Consider the following 20,323-nt stretch of genomic DNA (forward strand, 5'->3'; position numbering starts at 1 on the left):
ATACCTCCAGCACTTACCAAAACAATGAATCAGTCAGTTGAGAGCGTGTGTGTGTGTCTGTGTGGTACTTGGCATAATTGTGCGCATATTCAACCCACTCGCAATCTAATTTTGTTTTATTCAGAAGGGTAGAAAGAACGCCAAAAATGACATTTTTGTGTTGTTTTTGTGTGTGTGGGCCAGCTGTGGCTCATGTAGCTCCACTCATCCTAAATTAGCATTTTGTTTTAACCTTTAAACTGCGATGGAACAAAGCAGCGAGGGTTTAAAGCTCTTCATCAGGCAATAAGTCACTTACCGGCTCAGAAATTACTCCAAATTACAGCCTTGGGATGTTCATTGATTTTACAAAGTGACACTAATACTCTGACAACGAGTTAAAAAAAGTCACAGTTTGATATTTTTAATCATTTTGATTATGGTAATTACATGTTATTCTTATACCCGGGAATATCTTGATGGTGTAATTATCTTGATTAAACAATTTTGTTGCCTGGAGACGCATTGTAATTGTTACTGTGACAGCCCCGGCTTAAATTGGAGATTGTGAACGAGTCCAAGACGCTTCTGAGCCAAATGAAGCCCCAGTTTATATCAGAACTCTCTATCAATTGGATGTTATGATGTCGCCCTGGGGGTCAGAGGCATTTGTTTAATAAGAATTTATATACTGTATATATGCATGAGGAAACATTGGCCTATATTTTCTCATTACTGTGTCAGATATCCAGATTTGAATATACAGGAGAACGTGACGGAGTTTGGGGAATGGTTTTGAACGCATCACCGGAAATCAAAATGACATTCATGGACGCACAGATCAGAATTAGTATGCTGGAGGTGCAGCGCATGCACGGCCCATATGCTTGGTTCACACTCTCTGCACTGTTGCATCCAGCATGTTAATTCATCCACATCCTGAGGGTCTGTTGCTTTACTAAGATGTTCCCGTCTGAACACACTCACACTCCTCTGTTCTACCTTGTAATACCCCGATTGTGAACGGATTGGGCCGGGTTTGATCAAAGTCTCTTGTCTGGTCTCTTTCAGCAGGAGCTCCAGTTGAAAGGAGTTTAAAGGGACGTGTCATGGTTTCTTCCACCCTTGCTGTCCTCTAACGTAAGTGTCTGACCGTCTGTCCTCAGAGCTCCTGTCCCCTGGAAAGACAGCAGAATGTCACTGCCAGGCCGTGAAACCACCCCCCGGCTGTCAGACAGCAGCTGCATGATAATGGAGCGGCCACTTACATCATGTTACATCACTTACAGTTACATCCTGATGCTAAATGATTCTGCTAATTTGGGCTCCATTTTGTTCTCCTCGCAGGCATTATAGAAAGCTTTGTTGGGCGTAAGTATGATGAATATCCTGTCACGTAATTTAGAGTAATCAGGCTGCCACCATTTAGATCTTTTCCCCTTCCTCATCTTCTCATCGGTCTGTCTTCATCCTCTGTCTCCCCCCCGCTGTCTGTGAAGGGTTTGATGGAGAGCTGGTCGAATGTCAGCGGGAACTATTGTCATAACCGGAGGAATTCTCGCCGGAGTGATACTGCTGTGCATTGTAGCAGTGCTCTGTTACTGTAGACTCCAGGTAATGTGTGTGTGTGTGTGTGTGTGTGTGTGTGTGTGTGTGTGTGTGTGAGAGAGACTGTTATGTCCACCCTATTGTTGTAATGGTAGACTGCACAGTTTTCACCACTATAGGCGCTCTAGGTAAGGATGAACATGTATAGGCTGGGCAGCGGTAATGTCATTTCCATTTCTGCTGACTGCAGTGTGCAGTAAAGCATATCAACAATTTTCAGCAGTAATGAGCCAAAAAAGGTCAGAAAGCACTATTAGAAAGAATTGGAAGAGATGTTTTAACTTACAAAACGCCTACATACAAACATTGCGGTGTGACAGCAACGCCAAAACAGTAACAGACTTATTAATGCACAAAATAAACACATTTTTCTACCTTTTTCCCCTTTTCCTTTTTGGAATTTTATCCTTTTCCCCACTCTTTCTTCCCCCCCCCCCCTTTACTCTTATAATAATACATACGTAACTATATTTTCATTGTTTCCTGCAGTACTACTGCTGTAAGAAAAATGATTCCGATGTGGACGTGGGCTCCATGGTGGGACGGGACCCTCACTCTCACTTTCCCTGCAACGCCTGCAGCGCCCTGGCTATGGACGGAGCGGCCATCAGCCCACCGATATCTCTGGACCAGCTGGATGCGGGTTCCCATCACAACCACTGTCCCACCTGCTCGCCGTACGTCCTACGCTCTGAACTCTCAGACGACGTGCGCAACGGCGGCGAGCGGCTGGGGTTCCATACGTACTATGAGAACCCGTCCGTCTCTCTCCCTCTGCCCGCCAACCCCCACGGTCTCAGCCATCTGAGATCCTACAGTCCTACAGACATGTTTCCTCCCCCGCCGCGACCTTACAGCACCCAGGTGTGACCCCTGCTGCACAGAGAAGATACACACACACACACACACACACACGCAACACATGACACACGATGCAAACATTGCTTTCAGGTGATGGATTACAATGCTGCACTAACTTGCCCAGAGTATACACAGGGTCAGAGGAGTTACCCCCCAAAAACTGCCCACTGACAGATCCTCCATGGGGGAACCCAACCACAGAGCGTCCGCTGAGGAGCAGCAGATTTCAGGGTATGAAACTTTATTAGATCAGGCACTGAAATGCTACATAAATCAAGCACAATAAGCGCTGTTTGCTTCACCCACAATGCACTGAAAAAAATGTAAATCATCCCCATTGGTGTGCACTGTATGTGATGTCATGTTAACACAAAGTGTTTCCAGCCAAACATGAAGGACCTTCCAGTCAAATTAGTATTGTAGGTATATAACATAACAACCGGTCCAAACACAGCAGATTTGCCTCAGATATGGTTTGGACGTGCGTATCAAACAGCCATGATCTCCTCCCCTGCTGACTAAGCACAAACTCTGTATTTTGTGTGTGCGTGTGTGTGTGTCACAGTTTCCGTCCGTACTGATAAAATCCAAACGTGAGGCGGGTGAATGCTGATCATAAGCAGTAATTTGAGACACTTTTGCGATACTTGCTGGAACCAGATGTGCAGCATTTCCTGTCTCATTGGGATCTAAACACAATGAACAGGTCTGACACACACACACACACACACACACACACACACACACACACACCCCTGCCCTTTAGTTTCTGTCATACTCCCTCTGGGTTCCTCTCCCCCTAAATGACTGTACATGAGGGCTACTGTCTTTTCTTTTTTCTATCAGGTGACTGGAAACTCATCACTTCCTGTGAACTTTCATGAAGAGTGAAGGAGATATTACAGGTTTTTAAGCATAGTTTATCTAAAACTAGATAAAATGCAGGTCTGTTAATGTTTACAGACTCACATTTATCAAAAGAAAGAAAGAAAACAACTAAATTCCTGCACCATATTCCGTTTCCTCCCTAATAGCCGTTAGATCAGCTGCAGTAGAGTTAATGATGATGCAGTGTTATTACACAGTATTTGCCTGAATCTGTGTGTGTTGTAGTTTTTAAGGGCTGTCGGGGTTTTAGGTGTGATTTCTGTACTCTGTGTTTCTGTTTGTGTTTCATAGAAACACAGTCATAAGAGCACTGAAAAGCACAACACTATTCTGTAATTCACCCTCTAGAGTTCAGGGTTATTTTGTTTGTTCGGTAAATTCTATTCAAATTGAAATGTTTTATAATTTGACACTTAACACCTCATTTGTCTCACCACAGATTTGGGGGAAATTGTTGGTATTTCTGCAAAGCTGTTTCTTGAATAATCCAAGGCACAAAACATAAAAATGATCAGGCAAGAAATTCCAGAATTGATTTTTTTATTTCTGGAAAAGAAACAAATGAAGCTTCTCTAAAAATAACTTTATTAATTATCTAATTATTTATGATACAAATTGCTGATTTTCTACTTTCTTCTATTTATTTCATTATCATTATAATATTACTGTATATATAATATTATACTCGAAATTAAATGAAAGTCTAAAAGAAAACAATTCTAATTATAATAAAACAAACAATTGGAAATTTGGAGAAAATAACGGAGTGATCCTTTACTGAGTTCTGCCAGAAAGGTTTTTACAGTGCAGCTTTTATGTAATTTGCATTTAGATTTGTGTGTTAGATTCAGCTGAAAGGATGGAATCACCACTTTTGGTACCACTGAGCTCTGAGCGTCATCATCACATCTCCTAACCTTCCTCAACTGTGATGACATACACACACATAACCTCTCTTATGTTCCTTTTGATGTCCACTGAGCACTGATGTTCACTTCAACATAACAATAATTTCACTCAGTCAATATATGTCCTATATCTAGTGAAATATTTACTTTTAGTGTTCACCAGTTTCCACAAAGAGCACCTAAATGTTTCAGACTGATCTGACCTGTGACCTTTTTGTTTTAAATTTGTTGTTTACAATTGTGTTTTTCCTTCTGAGCCTGTTATAAACTTGAATATGTTTTGGTATAACCTGATACATACAAAAAAAAAAGAGAGAAAGATTCACCATATTTCACAAAATGTTCCTTTTTGAGGAGGAATAAATGTTTATATATGTCTGGTTATGTTTTGTCTCTCTTTATTCTCGGTGACTCAGACCAGATTCACAGGATGTTGAAATAAAAACTTTGAGTGGAAAACTAAGACAGAAGTGAAAAGTAGCCGCAAGAGGAAGCTGAATTGAAACAAAATGATGAAACTGATCTGGCATCAGGATGTTGGATGTAAAACGAGAGATGACAGGAAAGGGGCTCGAAAGAGAAACTAGATGTAGACGTCTCTGGGTCATGGGACCGAGGCGAAGCCGGTGGAGTGAGAACAGAATCCTCTTTGTTGCTCTGGTATTCAGTGGCATTACCTGCTGAACTGGTTTGCTCTCCTGCCAGTCGGCTCAGCCCAGAACCAGAGTTGAGCAGCTGCCAGCATGGACAAATCACAAATATCACACCTGATCTACAGGTTTCATTAACATCACACAGTGTATGACTCTTTACTTTAGTAGGTTAGTAAAGTGTACACGGCGTCTGCAGCAGCTCGGTCAGAATGCCGATGCATAGATAACGAAAGTGTTTGAGGAAAGATCGGCCTTTATCCTGGAAATTAAAGTCTAACCGGCAGAGGGCTTGATCCGTTTGTGTTTTATGTTTTACTTTTGCGTCTTTGGTGTTGTTTCAGATGAAGCAAGTAGGCGTCTAATAATTAGAATAAGAAAGGAGGTCAGGACGGGTGTGTCTAAGGTCTCTGTCATTCTCTCACACACTCTCAGAGCTCCTATAAACCTTGTTAAACCTGTTACTGCACATCCAGCTTTCAAACACCTGTAACACACACTCTTAATCTGATACAGTGAGTGTGTGTGTGATTCTGTAGGTAGGGATATCCACACTTTGTCTGGCTGTTACTCACCTTTGGACTGGGTTTCCCTGTTTTCTCGGTGGAGTGGACTTTATCCTGATTTATCCTGTGGACGCAGGCTGGATTTGTGTTTACACGCTTTACCTGCATCACCGCGTAGATCGCTGTAGATCCGCTGTACAGACTCTCCAGATCTTGTTTTTCTTCCAACAAGCCCGAGAGTGTGTAACCCGAACTCTTGTTGGAATTTCACTGACTGGAATTCACCTTTTTAGTAGTTTTCTTTCCTCTCTTGCGGAGCCCGTGGCTGCTTTCAGGGCCCCTGTGGGAAAGATGATGGAAGAGGTTTCCATCACGGCGGCGTGCGATGCCCGTCGTGCCGAGCAGATGAGCGAGGAGGAAATCCTGGCCTGTCTGGTGGCTGAATCAGGCCCAGCGCTCACAGTAAGACTCAGTGGTGTGTGGACCAGATTCCATGTGAAGCATTTCTAAAGCGTATCAATCATAAAGTCACTGCGAGTTCGTCTGATCGCAAGAATAATAGGATTAAAATATAAGTCAGACTCAAAGGACGGAGGTCGGAGTGCAGCAGCGCTAGTGTTGACATCTTTGTGACAAATGTTCTCAGTGTTCAAGACTTCCACTACTGACTAGCAGCGACAAGCGTAAGCAAAACAATCTATATAATATAACTCAAAACACATTTCTCTGCATGACAGATTTGTGACCTGTGAAATGTTGACATAGATGCTGATGGGTCATTTTAGATACTTGACAGATGAGAAATGTCATTTTTCAGGCCCAATAAAAATAATCCTTTGACTATAAAGCATTATTCTTCATGCCCTTTAAATTCTGACATGTGCTCGTACTCTATCTTATCTTGTTATTCCGATCTGGATCTGGTTTTTGGGGTCTGCTCTTGATTTGTCTCGCTCTTGCCGCATCCGGCGCTCTATATCTGCTCGGAGGAGATAACTCTCTTCACTTCAGTCAAATATGACAGTTTTTGACATCGCTGTAATTGATTAGCTTTGACTTGCCCTCTCTTCACAGGTCCCCACAAAGAAAGCTAAACTGAGGGAAATGAAGAAGCCTGGAAAGGAGGAGGAGGAGGATCCTGTAGTCAAATATCAGGTACTTTGAGTTTCTTAATGCTGCCATTTATGCTCTGCTATGTTTTGGAGAACCTGTCACATTGTTCTGTGTTCTGCAGATGGAGAACCGTAAACTTCACCAGGTCAGCCTGCGCCTGGAGCAGGAAAATGACAACTTGGCACACAGGTTGATCACCGGCAAGATCGACCTGAGGAACGCCCTAGACAAGGTGCGGATATTCACAAAGAGGCGGCCATTTCACTGATAGATCACGCCGCACCCCTCAGAATTTAGAGTTTACAGTCGCCGTTTTGACATCTGTGTTTGTGGCGCACAGCGCTGAAGGTCTCACCGTCTTTGTGGTGTTGACAGGCGGAGGACAGAGTTGATGAACTGACCGCAGACCTTCTGAACACCAGACGTCAGCTGCAGGCTACAGAGGAGGAGAAGAAAAGGAAGGAGGAGGAGACTGCCATGGTATGAGCGCAGAGCTTCACATGGTGGAGGATTGTGTGATGTCACAGTCAGTACAGGTGTAGGTATGTTATGGTATAAACAACATCAGCAAAGGCTCTGATCTCTTCCTCTAGCTGAAGGAGGTGATGAGGAGGGAGCTGGAGAAAGCTGAGCTGGAGGTCAAAAGGTCATCAGGCATCATCGCCGACTATAAACAGGTATAGTGACAACCTGACAAACCAGAATATTTCAAAATCACGTCTAGTTTCTCACTCTCTCTCTCTCTCTCTCTCTCTCTCTCTCTCTCTCTCTCTCTCTCTCTCTCTCTCTCTCTCTCTCTCTCTCTCTCAGATCTGCTCTCAGCTGACAAACCGTCTGGAGAAACAGCAGGCCGCACACAGAGAGGAGAAAGATGCATTCAAGGTGAGAACACAACACTCCTCCTGTGGCGCTCTGCTGTCACTGCTCCACCTGGCAGCTCCCCTTTAACTCCTTATTTGCCAAAGGCCGAATTTGTAATATTGTCTTTTTAAATTCCTTCTCTTCCTCTTTTTCTACCTCTCTTTCTCCCTCTTCCCATCTTCCAGACTGCAGTGATGGCTTGCACTCGCTGTCGACGCGTTATAGAATCAGAGATTAAAATGGATTATTCCTGTGGATCATCACCTACAGAGGGTGACGGGGGGTCGCGACTGAGACTGCAAGAGGACGGGGGAACAGAGGTGGAGAAGAGGATAGGGGAGCGGGAGGCCCTCACTCCCCGGGTCAGGGAGGTGGAACAGGAGCTGGCCCAGACCAAACTCCAAATGGTGGAGGCCAAGTGTAGGATCCAGGTCAGACCACCATCACATAATCACGAACCCATACACAGAACACACACGTAACCACATTCGTCTGCTGTATTTCTCACATGTGTGCCCTGTTCTCCCTTTTTACAGGACCTGGAGCACCAAAAGGGAATCCTGGTCAATGATCTCCAGGAAGCAAAGAACACCTGGTTCAGCAAGGCCTTCACCTCCCTGCGGACGTCCAGCGGGGGAATACACAGCATGAACATACACAGAGACGAAGCCCCTGCAACGGGCTGGAACTTCCATGGCCACCCCCTCCCCGGGCGGAACGGCAAGAAGCTATTGTGGCCTCACAGAGACAATCGAGAGAATGTCTGATGACTAAATAGGAAGTCAGGATCAGAGCCAGTGCTTGTATATTATGTATTCAGTACTAGAGCTGCTTTTAGTAGGGAACGTTTACCTGTCAACACTACATTGCTCGATAGTTTGTCCACTACTTTACATACTGTGTCTGTCCAGTATTTATGTTGTAAATACAATAATAAAGTAAATTTACTGCTCATTATAGCGTTTGACAGTACTGTGGAGATGTTTCGGTGTTCGGTGTTTCGGGAATTCAGGTTTCCCTGTGTCACTCACATGCATGGTGAGGTAATGTAAACACAGGAAGTCATAGGGGTTTCTGAAAGAGTTTTCCTGTGATCACTTCTTCTTTCGCTGCTGTTAAAGTGCTGATCAGACGTGCAACCTCTCAGTGTGAAGGGTGCCGTCCTGCAGGCTGATCGTTATCTCTGAACTTTGACGCGTGCTGCGGAGTAAAGCGTAAGATAAAGAGGCGGAATACAGAACTAAGCAACAATAGAACTTAACGGTGTATAAGGACAACAGAACAGGCAGATAGTCTCGTCTCTGCCCTTACGCAATGAGCCCGTCTAGTTTAGTGTGGGTCACCTCGGCTCTCCTCATGTGCGCCCTTGGGAGCGACACACTGAACCTGCTGAAGGCCAACATGGTAACAGGGAGTGAGTATGAATCTAAGCACAGATGTGTTTCTACTTTTGTTTTTTATTTAAGTACAGTAATTCTGAAAGTGAAAAAGAAATGAAGTTAAACAAGAAAATTGTTTCTGTGTTTACTCCATCAGATGCTCCCTCCACTCCTGCGGTGCATTGTTGGTGTGCTGGTTACCCAAACCAAACTCTCTGCTCCTGGCCTGAAACATCTCACTCCCCGCCAGAACAGTACATCGCCACCTACAGGTAAATCTGACAGAGCTGTCCAAAACGGTCTTTGCTGTGTCTTGGATTTTGGCCAAATTTTGAGCACAGTGGGTGTTGAGCATCATTAAAGGAGCTTTGGCCTCTAAATGAGTGTGTATTTGTACATCTGTTTGCCAGTGAGAGACACAGACATTGGGTTACTGAGCAGTGTCATCTGATCCCCCCTGGCTCTTCATCATCTGGACTGATCTCAGCATCAGCATCATCCTCTGAGCAGGTATGAGATTATTTACTTTTCCCCAAAAAATACATGTAAATCGATACTAAAGGCCATTCATTTGGATCAACCTATCAACCTGATAGTTAAAAAAATCACTGGTTTTCAATTTTGGGGTTATTTTGTATAAAGTGCTCAAGCTGAGGGAATGTGGAACAGTTGAGTGTTGGAAGCCATGATTCATATACTGTAAATTTAATATAATCTCTCTACTTCAGCTCTGGCACTGCCACCTGCAGGACTTGAAGCTTCTCACCGATTACATCATCAACATCACAGCAGTCTACCCGGCGGGAAGCAGCTCCCATTTAACAAGTTTCATGATGGAAGAGATTGGTGAGAACTACAAATATGGATTATGGATTGTTGAAGAATTGGAGCATTGGGTGGTTTCTTAACTGAACTTGGTTTGAAAGATTTGTTTCTGTTTTCTCTTTCTAGTGAAACCAGATCCTCCAGTAAATGTTCGGGTTTTCCCTGATCATTTCAGAAACTTGACAGTGGAGTGGTCTCCCCCCGCGACTTGGTCCAACCTGGACATCTTTCCCTTAAAATACCACATTCAGTACAAGTGGGAGATCAGGGGCACCCCGAAGTCTGTCCCTGTAAGAATATTAAGATTAAGACTTTTAAGACTGATTCAAACGTACTGGGTGATACATTGGACACTCATGTACAGATATGTGGAAAAAATTAAAAATAGACAAACCACAAAAGAGTTTCCCCTTTATAAGGTTTCAGAAAGTCCCTTCCTCTCTGGACGTCCTTCCCTCTTCAGCCTGTGGTCATAATTCAATGTTTTCTGGGGATTTTCTACTTAATATTACTTTCATTGATTCATTTCAACATTACAGTGATTTACAGTAACCTTGAGAGGGAAAAGCCAGCATTGTGATCTGTATTAACCAAACCCTTTCCCCCTCCCCCCTCCAGCTGGGTCCGTTTGAGAGCACCAGGGTGGACCTGCGGGGTCTGAGCCCAGGCAGGACCTACCTGTTCCAGGTGTGTGCCATGGAGCTGCTGGGTCTGGGAGAGTGCAGTAACTGGAGCTCACCTGTGGAAACCATCATGCCGAAAGCAAAATGGGGACAAATGCATTAAGACGTAAGAAGTGCAGAAAGATTTTACGGACACCCTTTCTCTGCTGATGAATTGTTAACGCCATAGCAACGATGCATGTGAGACTTATTGATAATTTATCTTATTTATTTAGAGGAATAAATGCAAAAATGGAATGAATGAATGAATGAAATGTTTCATAAAGATATGCCGACACTGTTAATTGCTGAGCTGGTTTTCTATTTATTTTTGTCTTTTAATTATTTAATGTTAAAGCAACAGATAATGCAGTGAATGGTTAAGGTGATAAAGTGAGAAGATTTCACGAAGGATTTGCATATTTCTTAATGTATTATAGTACTCGGATGTGTTTTCCGTATGATCAGAGGTGCTTTAATAGTGATCATGCTTTTTTACAGTTGGATGGTATGTTTTCTGTTGAGCTGTTACTTTTAAACTTCTTCAAAGCGTTCAGTAGCAGCAGACCTTGATAAAGCTGAATTAGAGCTACATTTGAGCTGGAAAACTCGGATACAATTCAACACTTAGGAAATCAAATATGACATTATAACCACATACTTTATCCATTTAAGGGACATTTGCAAGATTAAGGGGCAGGCGTTTAAAATAATGCTTCAATCAATAAAATGATAACTTGAATTTTTAGACGAAAGACTAAAGAACATGAGCATCATTAAGAGTTTTGATTTGGTGTTTTAAGGATTATATTCAGCTGATTTAGACCTTTAGTTGTACATTATGTGACATGTATATTTACATTAATAAGATAAGTTTAAGGGCATTTAAATGAAGTGTGTCAATGTGAAGCCAAACAGCATTTACTATCCATCATTTTACATTGAAAAATATATGCAGTTTTTCACCCATTTGAAAGGCATTCTATCACTGTTTGTGATAGAATGCCTTGTTTGCAAGTTAGCACATTATGTGGCAGCTCGTCCACTGCTACACCTGTCACTCACGCGAAAAACACACTCATTCCACCAGCAAATTGACACGTCTGCTATTAATCCAGAAAGTGGTCAGTCAATCACTTGCACCACCAGCGGGGTAACAAACTCAGAGTGCTTGACACCGAGGGTGAAGGATGGAGGCCTGGGGAGGTGTCGGTGAAACTTCTCCGGGCTGTAGGCGCCTGGGCCCGGAATGGCAGAGGAATAATTGGGCCTCTTAGTCCGGCTCTGCATGGAGAAGGAGGGCTGGCGGCGGAGATAAGTGTCCGGGTGGATGATGTTGTATCGTCCCGGTCCGGGTGATTTGGAAAGGTCCTCGGACGGCGCCCCGACCCCTCTTCGGCCGGAGAAGCTGTAGCTGGCACTGGCCGGCTTGTGGGGAACGTAGCAGCCCAGCAGGGTTGGGAGACTGTAGCTGCAGGGTGGAGACACATGGGACTTAGGGTGGTTTTGTGACTATAGGATATGAATATGTTCTCCTCCTGCATTTACCTGTTTGGTGCCGGTACAGCATCCATTGTACGGTATCTGGTGCGGTGGCTGATGGTGTAGGATGGAGGTCTTTGGTGAGCGTTTAGAGGCGGAGCTTTCTCTGGGCTGTAGGCCCCTGGCCCTGGAGTCTGAGACAGCCCGGCTATGATTTTAAAATGGAAAATGTTTAGGAATATTCTTTTCAGTCCTATTCTTCTTTCCAGACTGACAGAGTCTCACCTGAGCGCCTCCCCCTGCCCAAAATAGAGTAGGATGGGGTCTCCATTCGACCAAACCGAGTGACTTTGGCATCAATGTTGTAGCGCGGCCCCGGACTGGAGTCCACAGAGACCACTACGGAAATCACGATGAAGCACATCAGCTCATCCACGCACTGGTTTTGACCTCAAAAATGAAGTGAATATATCTAGAATACAGTATTTAATGGTTGTGTGTTCAATCTGCAAAGTCTTTTACTCTTCAACAAGCAAATTAATGTTGTGAAAAGCAGTGAAAGCAGTTGTGGAATAGTTTAACAATCACAGTGAGCAAAATGGGCAAAACAGGATTTATCTGATTGTTGACACTTTTAGAAGTTAACATGTGATTTAGTTGAATCCTTTGAGCTGCATTATGAATTATATGGGGTGTAAAGTGAACTTACTGGTGCTGCTCATGCGGGTACGGAAGGAGTAGGCAGGGCTACTGGGCTTTGTGACATCATGGTTGATGTAGCCAACGGTAGGGGGCAGAGCGTAACGTCCAGGGCCCGGGCCTGGAAAGGGGAGGAGGAGGAGAAGGACAGTGATGAAGATGATGCAAGAGAGTCGACTCTGAGCCTTACAGCACACCCGCTGCTCTCTGGCTCGGCTGTATTGTCTCTGATGATTTCCATATGGATAAAGCTCTTTGACTTATTTTCTACGGTTATGCATTTTAACATTCTTCCTCTGCTTTGTTTGGGAATGGATCTGAAAACAAAGTAGAAATCTCAAACATGTATGAAGCAACGACTGTGAGAGAGTTCAGCCGTAACACACATAGAGAGAGAGAGAGAGAGAGGGAGAGAGAGAGAGAGAGAGAGAGAGAGAGATTTCTTACACTAACCTCGTTCTTTGGCAGAGATTATCGGCCGTTTCTTAACCATCTCCTCCATTATCTATCCACCTCTTCCTTCCTTCTTCTCCTCCTCTCTTTTCCTCCTCGTTGGTCCCTCTGTCACTTCAGACACATCCTTTGCTTGTGTCGGTCTCACCAGGTAAACCATCGCTGCCTTCTTGACTGAATAATACATGACCACAAGGTGGAGAAACCTTATCCTTGACCGGAGCTGTGGCTGCGCCCAAATCTGCTCAACACCTCCTTTTCCAAATGTTCCCCTGGGGTCGAGTACTTTCCTCAACCGCAGCTCCAGACTGAGGCTAAAAAAAAAGAGGACGAGGAAGAGTAGAGCCAAATGTTCTCCATAACTTTACAAGCAGATTGCAAATCAGCACTGTGGTTGATCCTGCATGTGTGATACTGCATAAAGATGGAAAGTGGCGTGTTGATGTAATTGGACAGCAGCATTCATTACGTCACAGTTACATGTAATGCAGTAGATTTGTCATTACACAGCGAGCCTTTTTACACTACAGTGTGTGTGCTGTAACTAATAGCACCGTCGCACATGTTATTAAAAATGAAAGGACTTACACTGATCTGTGGCTGCTGGTTATTTGACAAGCTGAGTGTTACTGTAATGAAAACCACAGAGCATTAAAGATTAACCAATGTCTTGAATTATTTTAGTCCCGGACTCATTTATAGACCAACACAGGAGCTCTGGGTGATGATCGGTTATCTGTGGAAACCTTAAAGTTGAAAGTTGAAAGTGAATGGAATGGAATATTCAAAAACTCTTCAGGGTTTCTTCAAGGTTTCAAAACCTTGAGGTCACACTGTTGCTTTAAGAAGTCAGGGTCAAAGGAGATTTCCAGGACTGATAAACACTGTGTTCAGTTTGTTGTCAGGATTACTGAGAACATCCTTGATCTATTAAGTCCAAACTTGGTGGAAGTGTGGGACGTGGCCCTAAGAATAAACTGTAGCAATCATATTCTATACACACTACCAATAGGTGCAATTTGATCCAGAGAAGTTTGCTTTAATAGTAACAAATAGAGAGCAGTAAAATGAATTGATCACTGTGTAGCTGAGATGATGCTTATTCCTTAACATTCAAATCATTTAGATGTTTATTTAAATAGAAAATATAATATAAATAAAAATATAACAATATTATGATAATTATAATGGTTTCTTTCTCTGGAGGCCAGTCAATTATCCGCTCAAGTCAATGTGCGATATATTTTCTGAAACTTATTAAAGTGCAGCTGTCGCCTCCATGCTGCTGAAAGCAACATTAGAAAGAAATGTTTCTGAACCTCATATCCACATGACAACTATAACTGCTGGAAGCTTGAGAATGTTGGACCTAAAAATGGGGCTGTGGCCAGAAAAAGTAAAGAAGCTCTGCTACTTCAGGCTACTTTACATGCTCACCTTCCCACACAAGCGCGATGTGAAAAGTATCAAATGTGGCAGAGGAATCTTACATTTTTGGCTGAAAGATAGATATTTGCTTTCCAAAGTGAGTGACCCAAGCACAGATCCCCACTGTTGCATACTGCTTATGTGATCCCTGCAGACAGGGGTAACTAAAGCCTTTAGAGCAGAGCCATGACCAGGGGAAAAAAACCCACACTGCTTAAATATTAAGCACAAGTGACTCTGCATGCTCACAGTAAGAAGACCCCGCTAATGCCATCAGGAGATGAAGAGACTACATGTCCAAGCACCGACAGTAAACACATCCACTGTCTCAAGTTACAATGAGACAAAGCGGCAAACCGTGCCCATGAAGGATTGTGGGAAAATCTTGCCAAAAAAAACTATAAATTCTTTAAAGGAGCCACACTTTTCTCATTATCGGCAGGTCAGTCGAGTTTGAGATTGGCTGTGAAGTTTGTTGACCAAAAAGCAAACCACACACACAACTCCTTCCTAGCCCCTCAGTCAGTCCTTTGCCAGTTGTTTGGGGTTGGCGTTGGCAGTATGCAAATGAGCCACAGCTCTGTTTGGTTGTCCTTATTCCTTGGGGGGGGGGGGTCTGACAATGCGTAGCTATTGGACGGCTTGTGAATGACAAAAGGTATGATCAAGTACAACTGCAAGGGACCGTCTGAAAAGCACCTATTTGAGTAATAGGCAAGACATTTGAAAATTGTAAACAGTTGTAGGCTACTTATGTCTCTACTGTCTCTTGTGAGCAGCACAGTGTTAAGGCAGAGACATTGGACCCCACCTTCTTATTAAGTAAAGGTTATGAAATGGGCACTGTAGCGCTCATACCCACCTTTATAAAAGTCACAGTAATCCATGTAAGTGAACACATCGAGGGCATATTGAAACATGTATGATGTGGAGGAGATTTGTGTGTGTGTCTGTCCCAGTTTCTGCCCTTTTCCTATGAAACTGTGATGCCTTAAGGACAATATGTGTAAATTATAGAACAACAATACATGATAACAAGTTCAGTCACTGGTATTTTTTTTACTAACTAAACATAACTTAAGAAATAAACATAACTTTACACAGTTTTAAATATGCTGGTACAATTCAGTACAAAAATAAAAGCAGTGAAACGTCTCCGTACACAAACTCCATCATTTCATCAGTCACTTTGCTATGTATTCTCACTTATATAACAAAGCGTGAATCAGAAATACTGTAATGATACTTTGTTTACTTTTTTTTTTTTTTTTTTACATCAGGACCACAGTGAAAGTCAAGGCTTTGATTGGAGTACCCATTCTCCAAAATGTGAGAGCGTACCAGCCACTAGATGGCGCTTTGGATCCACAGGGAGCTCTGAGCCATCAGACAGGTGAGAGGATCCTCAAAGGTCTTTTATCTCTGATCGGGGACACTTCTGCTTTACCTCAATGTGTTTTTTTTACGATTTGATCCACTTTGTGCACATCCGACGTCTTTACACTTTCAGAGTCTTTAATGCCAACAATAGTCTTAATAATGCCAACACGGGGACAAAAATCACAACGTCCCTTTAGAAAGTAGAGTAGTCCTCATGGTCTTTTGCTAGTTCCGTGATACAAAGCCGAGGTGGGGACATCCGGGACTCGTCCTCCTCCTCCTCCTCCATCATTTCAGGCCACACAGTGCTCATACTGACTGAGGAAGACCCCTCAAATCCCGCAGTTTCTCTTTGGTTGTCCTCTCGTGGCCATAAATTGTCCGGAGCTCATTGTCTTTATAGTTCCCATATACGAATACAATCTCTCTTCTTCTCACATGTGCACACACAGACATGAATCACACACTCACTCAATTGTTGTCTCGCCTCAGTTCCAAAGTTGTTTTGAAGTTGTAAAGGCAGTGTGTGCTAGGATTTATCCCCTTGGAGTACCTAAATCAAAAGAGAGAATCTGTTACGCGACACTGACGCGCTGAGGCTGCTTTGCCTTTATTCATGTGTGTGTGAGTGTGAGAGATACGTTTGCGCGGCTCATCCCCGCGTTGGTGATGCTTACCTACCTGGTTGCGAGCGTTGTGGGATTTCTGCATCAGCACCCTCCACTGGTCGTACAGCTTCATGGACATGCCGCTGCAGCCGTAGGCGTGTTTCCGCACCCAGCCGAAGAACTGCTTCAGCTCCCGCCGCAGGGTGGAGTTGGAGTCACCGCTGGACTTCGAATCGCAGGAGCCCGACATCAACCGCTCTGCAAGACAGGGAGAGGAGCAGAGAGACTGAGGATGAGGCTGAGGATTCCAACAGGAAGCACAACTTCCCCCATCTTGACCCAGTACCACCAGATGCCATCACAGAGACATGGAGGACACAATGATCCTAGCATTTACCTGACATCACTGTCGCTGTGACGACAACAACGATGATGATTTCATTATTACACTTTGATGTTTGATTTCTTGTACCCCAGCTGCACATTGAAGCCAGTGAAGTCTGGTTTGATTTACTTTATTTGCTTGGTTCTGTTTTGTTTCTCTTATTTTTGTTTCTACTGGATTTGATTTAATAAGCACTGCATCAACAAAAAATAAAACCACCATTACATAACACTGGCTGCAGGACAGATGCGTTTGGTATAAATAAGGGAGAGATGACACCAGGGAGCTTTGATATAGAGCTAATTTTTTGTGGTTAATGTTTCCTCTTAAAATCGACTAAAAGTGCCTGGAAACAGATCAACAGAAAAACAATTCAACCCGAGACTCTTACAGTGGTTCGTGCACGTGTGTGTGTGCTCACCATTGACAGGTGTAGATGCGGCGGTGGGATGGCTCCACTCGCTCCAGATTCCAGCTTTGCGAGAGCCGTAGATGCCTACAGGGTTACAGCGAACCTGGAGAAAATAAGATGTTAGTATTAAATGCTGAAAACAAAGTCACACACACAAACACACACACACACACACATATGTCTTGACACACACGCATACACGTGGATAACATACCTGCACAAAATATACTGTTCCAGGTCTCAATCCGGCTAGTCGACATGATGTCTGGTTACCGACATCGTCCATCACCTAGATGAAAAACACACAATCACACACACACACACACACACACACACACACACACACACACACACACACACAGAGAGAGAGAGAGAGAAGTTGAGTGCTGTAGGTCCGACCGCAGCATTAAATACCAATGGGCACAAACTAAAACACAGCTAGGAGCAAAATGTAGAAAATACAACCACAAACCATCAACCGACCCAAACATGCTTGCACGCCACATTGTTTAGTGGCTCCTAATCAGCATGTTTATGAAAATATTCTAATGTAAGTGTGTCCTCTGGCTAAAATCTGCTCTCTATTATTTATTATAGATGTGGATCCGAGGATGAAGGAGTCACACGAACCCACAAGCAGGCACAAAGCGGCGTTTTCAGGTACTCGTGCACACAGGCAGAAAGTGAGGAAACAACCACACACACACATGCTCAAATCAATAAGCTTGTCTCTGGTTTCTTAATCACTTTCGCTCTGGTATTCAGCCTGTAAACACTGGCGAAGAACAATGACGGAAGAGAACAGAACATGAAATTACAGGCATCAGAGGACTAATGATCTGACATGTTGCCACTGAGCGTCTTTACAGCCATATTGAAGACATTAACAGTCGAGATGGATCCTTCATTCCTCAGCATGACCTCATGATTAGGGCCGATTCGGAGGGAAACGGCGTTTGTTTTCACCACCAAACCCCTTAAAGCCACTTTGGATTTAAGTCTCTCCTGTCTCCTTTCGACGCGGTCTCATCCCCTCCGCTCTCCCTCCACTCCCCTTCTTTTCTTTTTCCCATTTTGCGAGCAAAGACTTGCTTATATTACATCTGTGTAATTCCCCCTTAATTACGGAAGAATCTTCGCTCTTACCCAGAGGACTCGGGGAAAACGAATCTCCAAGAAGCAGCATCTGCGTGGCTGAACGTTTCACCTTGTAGTGCTCCTTTATTTGAAGTTAGTGTAACACAGGTATGACTGAGCGCACGGTGGCTTCATCCCTGTACCTCAATTTGACACTTTGGTACGTGATGGATGAGGGTTTTGGAGCAGCCCAAGTATTAACTCATCTGGCAAAGGACTAGATTAGAGGTGATTACAGCATAACGATGAGAAACAGCTGGGACAGTGCTGCCGTGATGTGCGTGTGCGAGAGGCAAAGAAAGTGTATTTTCCCTCTGTGTGGCTGTGTGTCGACATCCTTTCTCACCTTCCAGTCGTGGCTGTCCTCCAGCCTGTAGCGGATCTGGTACTTGGCCTGAAACAGGAAGTCCTTGAGAGCGGGAGGAGCCTCCCAGCGAACGCTCAGCTGGTCCTCCAGCTCCCCGACGCGACTTACGGCCACACCTGAGGGGGGGTCGGTGGTCACTGGAGAAAGAGGAGATCGGAGGGGATTATTACGGAGGAACATCCGATCTGAGTCGGATTTAATGTGACCCTGAATGCACCCAGAGGAGTCAGACCTCCCAAAATCCTCCCTGCTGTAACCTGTGGAAGGTTTAAATCAACCTCACGAGACCTTGTGTGGCCTTGGTGTGGAGTCATTTAGATTTACAACTAATCCATATGCAGATTTACTAAGGGGCTGAGATTTTGTACTACTACTGCAGAGGGTCTTCATCAGGGTCTTTATCAGATTCAGGTCCATTTCAACAACCAACGGTTCAAATTTCACTGATAGTTCGTCCATAACCAGTTCATCAGTTGGAAAATGGAACCAATAGTCGTCCAGTAGTGTTCTTGTGACTCAAACCACTCGAACAAATACAAAATGATGTAATCCTTTAGGGCCTTACAGGAGTTGTTTGAGGATATTGACAAAGGAAGTGTCTTATTCTTTCTCACAGAAGGGTTTCCACAACTACTTTCCCTCAAAAAAATCAACCTTTACAACAACTATTGTGAGTTACAGTTGTTAGTTAAGTCTGGATCAGTGTGAGAGGACCTTTTTTTATCCATTTACATTTCTGAGCACATAACCAGACGTTACTACATTAGTCTGTTGTTACGATGATGATGAGCGAGTCGCTGCCAGGTTCCTCTAGTCTGACAAACATTAGATTACCGTCACTGGCTGGTTTCCTAAAAAATAAAATTGTTTTCCCTCTCAAGGTTTTAAAGCTGGGCTTGTTAAGATTACAACCATTATTGGTCATTTCCATTTACTTTTCCAAAACCTTATGGGGGATAGTTCATCCATTTTCCAAAACATTTCAAGGTCTGAAAATGTTTTGGGAAAATGACAAAGTTCACAACAAAAGTTATGAACTCAGACGCTGACATTTGCTTGAAACAAGTTTTCCCTGTTAATTAAATTCCCTAAAAAGGTTTTCGTCTCCTAAGAGCTTCCTGATGTTCTTCTGGCAGACAAACGGGCCAGACTAGATGATTATATTTGTAACTTGTGGCGTAAGAACGAATCTCCAGGTTGTGTTTGCAGGGGCATGAAATCCGTTCACTTCACATTTAAGTGATGGATGTGATGTCTTTATGTGTTGGAGGGATGTTCAGCGTCGGCGGAGGTTTGCGGTCTCTCAGAGTGCCGTCGAGTTTCTAAAGAACGTGGACTCGTGCGAGCTGGAGGCTTCTTCATCTGACAACAATTATCTTTTTTGACATACAAACATGTGGTGACGGACCATTATTTTAACTTTCTTCGCATTTTGTTTTGGGATTTTTCTGAACGTTTTGGTATCCACCTCAGGTTCCTCGTTGTCCCTCGCCAGTAAACAAACAAGACGACCCGGGGGAGACAGAGCGGGGAGAGGGGGGGAGATGGGAACGATTCAGCAGAGGGGAAAGTTGGGAATGACACGAGAGCTTAAGGAGGGAAGGAATTTGTTTTTCTGAATATGTGAGACATCGCTACAAACTCAGACGTGTTATTTCTGTACGTTTCATAACTGCAGCTGTGGAAGAAGAACTCGGATCCTTTTATTGAGTAGTTGAACTTGTAGTTCCAC

General features: G+C 43.8%; 5 protein-coding genes across 7 annotated transcripts in view; 3 read left to right on the forward strand and 2 right to left on the reverse strand.

The window, feature by feature from the left end:
- The first annotated feature begins 1,500 nt into the window (after positions 1-1,500).
- Positions 1,501-3,196, forward strand: LOC143006383 (protein FAM163A-like). Its single transcript, XM_076157807.1, has 2 exons — positions 1,501-1,593; positions 2,077-3,196. The coding sequence occupies exons 1-2, from the start codon at positions 1,501-1,503 to the stop codon at positions 2,455-2,457; spliced, it is 474 nt and encodes a 157-aa protein (XP_076013922.1). The 3' UTR covers positions 2,458-3,196.
- A 2,169-nt stretch (positions 3,197-5,365) lies between these two features.
- LOC143006242 (rab GTPase-activating protein 1-like) lies at positions 5,366-8,311 on the forward strand. Of its 2 annotated transcripts, none has more exons than XM_076157602.1 (8): positions 5,366-5,862; positions 6,475-6,555; positions 6,635-6,745; positions 6,889-6,993; positions 7,107-7,190; positions 7,324-7,395; positions 7,560-7,805; positions 7,911-8,311. In XM_076157602.1, exons 1-8 carry the CDS (start codon positions 5,752-5,754, stop codon positions 8,139-8,141), a joined length of 1,041 nt encoding a protein of 346 aa, XP_076013717.1. In that variant the 5' UTR covers positions 5,366-5,751; the 3' UTR covers positions 8,142-8,311. The 2 variants fall into 2 exon arrangements, with proteins under 2 accessions (XP_076013717.1, XP_076013718.1); XM_076157603.1 differs by having other exon boundaries at positions 5,755-5,875.
- Positions 8,312-8,495: 184 nt separating this feature from the next.
- Positions 8,496-10,543, forward strand: ebi3 (Epstein-Barr virus induced 3). Its single transcript, XM_076157568.1, has 6 exons — positions 8,496-8,788; positions 8,911-9,025; positions 9,164-9,263; positions 9,482-9,599; positions 9,705-9,868; positions 10,197-10,543. The coding sequence occupies exons 1-6, from the start codon at positions 8,689-8,691 to the stop codon at positions 10,362-10,364; spliced, it is 765 nt and encodes a 254-aa protein (XP_076013683.1). The 5' UTR covers positions 8,496-8,688; the 3' UTR covers positions 10,365-10,543.
- A 740-nt stretch (positions 10,544-11,283) lies between these two features.
- On the reverse strand, positions 11,284-12,914 carry odf3l2a (outer dense fiber of sperm tails 3-like 2a). The gene is made up of 5 exons (XM_076157757.1): positions 12,875-12,914; positions 12,432-12,542; positions 12,008-12,121; positions 11,789-11,930; positions 11,284-11,711 (listed from the first exon to the last, which is right to left on the reverse strand). Exons 1-5 carry the CDS (start codon positions 12,912-12,914, stop codon positions 11,366-11,368), a joined length of 753 nt encoding a protein of 250 aa, XP_076013872.1. The 3' UTR covers positions 11,284-11,365.
- Positions 12,915-14,907: 1,993 nt separating this feature from the next.
- The window catches only part of crlf1a (cytokine receptor-like factor 1a), a 14,532-nt gene continuing 9,116 nt past the window's right edge, over positions 14,908-20,323 (reverse strand). Inside the window, exons 5-9 of one of the 2 annotated variants that reach the window (XM_076157773.1) lie at positions 18,571-18,728; positions 17,302-17,376; positions 17,097-17,190; positions 16,360-16,548; positions 14,908-16,235 (exon numbers count right to left, since the gene is read on the reverse strand). In XM_076157773.1, coding sequence (XP_076013888.1) covers positions 16,219-16,235; positions 16,360-16,548; positions 17,097-17,190; positions 17,302-17,376; positions 18,571-18,728 — 533 coding nt within the window. In that variant the 3' untranslated portion in view covers positions 14,908-16,218. The remainder of the gene's footprint in view (positions 16,236-16,359; positions 16,549-17,096; positions 17,191-17,301; positions 17,377-18,570; positions 18,729-20,323) is intronic. The other variant, XM_076157771.1, reaches the window with a different exon arrangement.

The sequence above is a fragment of the Genypterus blacodes genome, unplaced genomic scaffold (genome assembly GCF_046128005.1).
Source record: "Genypterus blacodes isolate CSIRO-AG114 ecotype Tasmania unplaced genomic scaffold, CSIRO-AGI_Gbla_v1 ptg000073l_1, whole genome shotgun sequence".
Lineage (NCBI taxonomy): Eukaryota > Metazoa > Chordata > Actinopteri > Ophidiiformes > Ophidiidae > Genypterus > Genypterus blacodes.

What these genes read in the sequence shown, in the direction of transcription:
- LOC143006383 (XM_076157807.1), top strand. Translation starts at nt 1,501, where the DNA reads ATGTCAGCGGGAACTATTGTCATAACCGGAGGAATTCTCGCCGGAGTG. An exon ending in TCTGTTACTGTAGACTCCAG is followed by an intron (nt 1,594 to 2,076) that starts GTAATGTGTGTG and finishes TGTTTCCTGCAG; the next exon opens with TACTACTGCTGTAAGAAAAA.
- LOC143006242 (XM_076157602.1), top strand. Translation starts at nt 5,752, where the DNA reads ATGATGGAAGAGGTTTCCATCACGGCGGCGTGCGATGCCCGTCGTGCC. An exon ending in AGGAGGAGGAGACTGCCATG is followed by an intron (nt 6,994 to 7,106) that starts GTATGAGCGCAG and finishes CTCTTCCTCTAG; the next exon opens with CTGAAGGAGGTGATGAGGAG. An exon ending in TCATCGCCGACTATAAACAG is followed by an intron (nt 7,191 to 7,323) that starts GTATAGTGACAA and finishes TCTCTCTCTCAG; the next exon opens with ATCTGCTCTCAGCTGACAAA.
- ebi3 (XM_076157568.1), top strand. Translation starts at nt 8,689, where the DNA reads ATGAGCCCGTCTAGTTTAGTGTGGGTCACCTCGGCTCTCCTCATGTGC. An exon ending in GGCCAACATGGTAACAGGGA is followed by an intron (nt 8,789 to 8,910) that starts GTGAGTATGAAT and finishes TTACTCCATCAG; the next exon opens with ATGCTCCCTCCACTCCTGCG. An exon ending in CAGTACATCGCCACCTACAG is followed by an intron (nt 9,026 to 9,163) that starts GTAAATCTGACA and finishes TCTGTTTGCCAG; the next exon opens with TGAGAGACACAGACATTGGG.
- odf3l2a (XM_076157757.1), bottom strand. Translation starts at nt 12,914, where the DNA reads ATGGTTAAGAAACGGCCGATAATCTCTGCCAAAGAACGAG. An exon ending in AATCTCTGCCAAAGAACGAG is followed by an intron (nt 12,543 to 12,874) that starts GTTAGTGTAAGA and finishes TCCCCTTTCCAG; the next exon opens with GCCCGGGCCCTGGACGTTAC. An exon ending in TACCCGCATGAGCAGCACCA is followed by an intron (nt 12,122 to 12,431) that starts GTAAGTTCACTT and finishes TGATTTCCGTAG; the next exon opens with TGGTCTCTGTGGACTCCAGT.